The following is a 5,292-nucleotide window of genomic DNA, read 5'->3' on the forward strand; positions in this document are numbered from 1 at the left end:
GTTGGTGCAAGACATTGGCTGGACGAAGGACGCTCTTTCACAATGTCCCTGGAGCCTTCACCCACATTTACAACTGTTGCAGTATCCAGGGTAGGCGATTGGGTGAGTTCCGAAGGGGCGATGCCATTTACTTGCCACTGGTGCCACTTTCCACTATACTGATTGCATATGAAGTCGTAGGTGAATGTAGGCTCGATGCGAAGTTGTACGGGGGCCCGATCACTTCGCTCTCCTCTAGAAACTATACTTGTTGGCTTGTCACAATATATCGGTAGATTATGTCGTGCTGGTGAGCGGTGACAGATGTAGTTTTGCATCTTTTTAAGAATGATTTCACCCACTGAACAGGTCGATAGGTGAAAAATTATGTCTCAAAACAAAAGTAATTTTGCCATTGCGAGGGCAAACAAAACAAATTTGCCAAAGGCTTATTCTAATTGTGACGGCAACGTTAAAGAAATCAATCAAAAAGAAACATTCGGAAACTAAACCCAGTCACAAGTAAATACGGTTGTCATAACAAAACAGACGGGTCATCAAAGTACTCGACTTGAAACTGATGCCAGGATGCCAGGCACTTGGCGAGACTGGGCGAGACGCCAGACGCGCCAGAGATGAGCGAATGGAATGTATTCGGGCCTTGAGCGAATGTAAAAATTAGAAATCGGGAAGAAAAGATCGCAATGTTGCACGTGAACATACTTGACTAGGTCAGCTAATTTTAAGCGCAACAAACCCAAAAACCAGCCATCATGATTAGGTTTGGCTCAGACAGGGTTTAGAAAATAAAGTACCTTTTATGTGTCCTTTAGAAAAATTGTTCAACAGTGAATGATGAAATTTCAGTTGAATAAGTCGACTCAAGTTCAAACTACGCAACTTGAAATACTTCGCCTTTTACCGTAAACAGGTATCAATCATCCCAAAGGCAAGATATACTGACTGTCATGTTACTGGGCTTATTTTTCTACAGACGGGCAATATGCTTCCTTATTTGCGCGTCTACGTCGCTTACACTTACAGGTAAGTTTCTGTTCCCGGTGTGAGTGCAACGTCCAGTTTGTAATATGTTGCTCATCCGATGCCATTGTTCACATCGAACAGCTATTGACAAATTGTGACGAGCCACTTATTGAATGATTAAAAATATCAGTGTTATGCAGTTTGTACTACGCACATACTTATCTAATGAATAAATGCCTACATCTGAAAAATCTTCAAGCTCTAGCCGCCGGTAAAAAGTCAGGGGTCCTACCTTCACAAAAAAAAAAATCATATGCTTATGACAACGTGGCATCTTTGCTCTATTTGCTACGTGCCAGGCGCTGTACCAGAAACGCAGAAACCCGCTTCGGTGCTACAGCAGCTGCCCTCTGCCGGCCCTTCGAGCAGCTTACTTCATCCTGATGGCCATCAGGTGTCACTGCCTGCCTACTCCCTGGCACCACTTCTCAGGAGCGTCAGAAGCATAGACGACGACGACCTTCGTCGAGATGTGAATTCACAACTCCAAAGCAATCGTCCATTAGACGCCAAAATAGATTATCTCATTTCCACGCTTGCAAATCTGGTGAAAAAGCAAATCAGGAATGAAATTCAAGAGAAGTTAATCAACAGAATCAAGACGGACATTCTCGACCCTATAGACGAATCCATTCCAGACCTGCACAGTCAGCGTGGTCGTCGATGACTGAGATTCGAATTATCTACCTCAATTCACCCGAGTGTGAGTACGCTGTCCCTTGTCATGTTGCTTGCATGCGAGCAGCTGTTTGAATTTTTGTTTGCAGTATCTGATATAAATGTACCATGCATGAGTCAAATAACCTAAAAAGTCAATAAATGAGTAAGTTTGGAGTCTATGGAGTCTAAGGAGTCAATTTCCCGTCAGCAATAACGATAACATCATTCCAGCTAGCAGCTAATCAATACTGAAGAAAATAATGCAGAGAAGTGTCTAGTGGCAACCTTTTATCCATGCGATATCAAAACGAAATGATTAGGCGCAGAAAACGATGATTCGGTGAAAGCTCTGAAATCGATTATGTATTTATGCAATCAAGAGCACGAGCATACATCCCATCCCGTATGAAAATTATCGACAAGTCCCACACTCTTGCGAGACGACCACAGGCTCGATGCCCGTAGCCATGATCCACGGACGGACCGTACTGACAGACGGCCAGAATAGCGGAAAGCTACCACAACTGGAGAGACCGAGTCTGATTCAAAATACCGACCTTCTAAACTGATGGAGGTGGATGAGCCTCAGCGGTAGTGAAAGACCACTCCAGCGACCTGATTCTGATTGAATTAAAAAAGACCAAAGTAGCACACACTTCCACCAGCCATTGACTCCGATGACGTCAGGCCTCGGGACAATGAGCCCGAATCAGTCCCGGGTCAGGCCTATAGTTCACTGAGGCAGGTCGCCACAGCCATGGTTCGACTAGTCTCAGAGTCTCGAAAAACGTTCTAGTTGACAGCTAGACTAATGTTGGATACAACATCTCGAAAACCATCAACAGTGCCATCAAATGACTGATAACTTTGGTGGCTATTTCAGCGAATTGATACATGTAACAAAAGGAATGAATAGTTTCACACAAAGGAACACACCTTGTTGTGATCAGTCCGCCTTCTTTGACTTCTTTTTCTTGGCTATGCTGGCCAGCATCTTCTCCTTCTTCTCCTTCTCCTTGGACTCCTTGTCCAGGGCCTTGGCCAGCTTGAAGGACAGCAATGATGAGATGAAGAAGAGAGGTGACAGGCAGAGCAGCACCTTGAAGAGGAAGTCGTATGGATCGGTGGCCGCCCAGTAGACGATACTGTCGGCCCAGCCCTGCCAGGTGCTGGTGTCGATCTGCGGCCGATCGCTCGGCGGTGGCACAGCCTCATCGGCCATCACGGTAGGCAGCTGTGGGCACAGACAATTGATGGATTATGAATAAATTTACCTATAGGCTGTGATAGAATGATTTAGATCATACCATAGCACCCATTTTGAAATGAAGCCAGCATATTTATTTGTCTAAGGTTGTCTAAGGTAGGTATCTGCTGTATTGCACCCAGAGTCAACTGCAAACCGTAGCAACAGAGGCAGTGTCTGGTAAGCAACCACATAGCCAGGGTGACATAAGCATCAGCACCAGCCTACAACATTCATGCTGGGGATCTGAGCACCCACCTGCACAAAGCAAAAATTAGAAGATAAGTCCACAAAAGTTAGAAATATGCAGTATGCACTCGTGATATAAATAATTGTAGCAAGACCCCAATTATTTCCTAGGGCCGAACCTTTTGTGCCTCTGTACAATGTACGTACATCATTTTCTAGGACCAGGACAAGGCTGTGCCAGTATTGTAGTAGGTACAGCATTATACCAATTTTAAAGTTAGGGCCTGCACTGCTCCACCCGAAATCCGCCCATCAAGGTATATCAACACCATACAACACACACTACCTAGTGCACAGTGCACATCAAGCTCAATACAGACATACCAACAAGATCATATCTAAATTGTCCTGGTTCACAATCTGGGTATCCGTGAGTCAAATTCATTTTCCAGCAGGACATAGGACCCGCAAGCAATGCAATTTCCTTCCAGCACGAGCAAATGGAGGAGCTCGGGGGAGAAGTCCATTGCTGGTTTAGGAGATATTTTCCCCTCAGTCACCCGACCTGAAAAGCCCTTAACTAAAGCATCTAGGGCGTATTGCAGGAGGAGGAGGTCTAGGCCATAAGGAGTGTCCATCCCAATCTGGAGGCCCTGAAGGCGAATATCGTGAAGATGTGGGAGACGAAGGACCCCACCAACATCATAAAGAGATGCAAGTCTTTCTGCCTCTGTGTGGACTGTGGAGGTTATCGCCTCTGAGGGAGTTATATCATGCATGAGGGGAGTGAAAGTATCTGGTTTGATGTTGCAAAGCAGTATTTATTTGGTGTTTGTGTTGATAATATTTGCTCCGACTGCATTTGTTTGTCGAAACATAGAAATGTACCAGAACTTTTTGGAGCGCACCCTGCAGAAAGCATCTCTGGGTAAAGTGCATCTAGTCCCCTTGGTTGTAAAAAAAAACAAGTGTGATGCCTGCTTTATGACTACCGAAATGTAACACAGAAACTGGAGGGAGCTATGAGGATGAAGAATTAAGAAATTAAGATGAATAATTGCACAACCAAGAAATGCCATCCAAAGATTTGTCCCCGAAGCTGAATCCCTGCAGTGATTGTTGCATGATTACTATTCATTAATTTGTGGTAGATGGACTGTATGTTAAGCAGTACGTTCACTTGTAAGGGACAGTGAGATCTTGATAGTTTCTAACAAAAGTTTGTTTGTTAGTTTGTTGGACGCTAGAGCCAAGCTGCTATGCGCCCTAAAGGCCTGGCTACACTATGCATTTTCAGTGTGCGTTTTTGGCGAGTTTTCATGATTTGCAGATTATCGTTCTAGGAAAAAATGACATTACGTTTCTGTTACGTTCTTCATATAAACTTTTAGTTAGGTAATTTAAATGTTTTATTAACTTTTATATAAATGCCAGGCTTTAACTCTTCAACAACAATAATTATAGTTTCTTTTTGGTGGCCCTAAATATAAGGTAAGTTTATTCTAGAGTTCATTTTTTTTTAAAGTGGCCCTAACTTACGTTAGCGGCCTCACGACGAGGACAGCGACCTCGACCTAACTATGCCGCACAAAAGAAACCGGCCATCCTAACCAAGACCGGTGGCCACTTTTACAGCAAGATAACATGGGAAAACCCATATCCATGTACTATGCCATGGTTTATTCGTGGTTTATTCCAACTTTGGGCTGGCATACCTAATGGCGCGGCTGTGACATTTACGGAGGAGAGCTAAATAGCCATTCTTTTCAGAATGCCTGCGGGCTGCGACCTAGATATTTAGCGCAAATGGTGCACAACACTCAATAATTATCCGTTATTACCTGTGAAATATCCTAGGAAAGATACAAGATAAAATAATAAATATTCTAGACGCAACGACTATGCACGGTATATCGTGACTTTCAAGCATTTGTTATTTCAGTAGTAAGTTTACCAAAGTTATAGTGACGTCATGAACTATTTCGTAAGCCCAATGTACAAGAAATAGGCATGCACTTGTTGTTTCTGGTTTACTTTTTAATGGAAATTGTATAGATAAAAACAAAATTAATTGGATGTAAAAATTCCAAATACTAATTGTATTTAAGTGTCAAAAAAGGATTTATCGACTGGACTCTGCGGTACAGCATAACTTCAGGCGTTTGTAGCTAGAG

The 5,292-nt window shown here is 43.4% G+C and overlaps 1 protein-coding gene and 1 long non-coding RNA gene across 2 annotated transcripts; one reads left to right on the plus strand and one right to left on the minus strand.

The window, feature by feature from the left end:
* The first annotated feature begins 680 nt into the window (after positions 1-680).
* Positions 681-1,857, plus strand: LOC122380586. The gene is made up of 2 exons (XR_006256352.1): positions 681-1,023; positions 1,323-1,857. It is a non-coding gene; the product is annotated as an uncharacterized LOC122380586 (long non-coding RNA).
* Positions 1,858-2,033: 176 nt separating this feature from the next.
* Positions 2,034-5,064, minus strand: LOC122380585 (small integral membrane protein 15-like). Its single transcript, XM_043363866.1, has 2 exons — positions 4,960-5,064; positions 2,034-2,917 (listed from the first exon to the last, which is right to left on the minus strand). The coding sequence occupies exon 2, from the start codon at positions 2,903-2,905 to the stop codon at positions 2,630-2,632; it is 276 nt and encodes a 91-aa protein (XP_043219801.1). The 5' UTR covers positions 2,906-2,917; positions 4,960-5,064; the 3' UTR covers positions 2,034-2,629.
* Between the last annotated feature and the right edge of the window lie 228 nt (positions 5,065-5,292).

The sequence above is a fragment of the Amphibalanus amphitrite genome, unplaced genomic scaffold (genome assembly GCF_019059575.1).
Source record: "Amphibalanus amphitrite isolate SeventyFive unplaced genomic scaffold, NRLGWU_Aamphi_draft 000101F_arrow, whole genome shotgun sequence".
Lineage (NCBI taxonomy): Eukaryota > Metazoa > Arthropoda > Thecostraca > Balanomorpha > Balanidae > Amphibalanus > Amphibalanus amphitrite.

Coding starts and splice junctions, on each gene's coding strand:
- LOC122380585 (XM_043363866.1), bottom strand. CDS start 2,905: ATGGCCGATGAGGCTGTGCCACCGCCGAGCGATCGGCCGCAGATCGAC.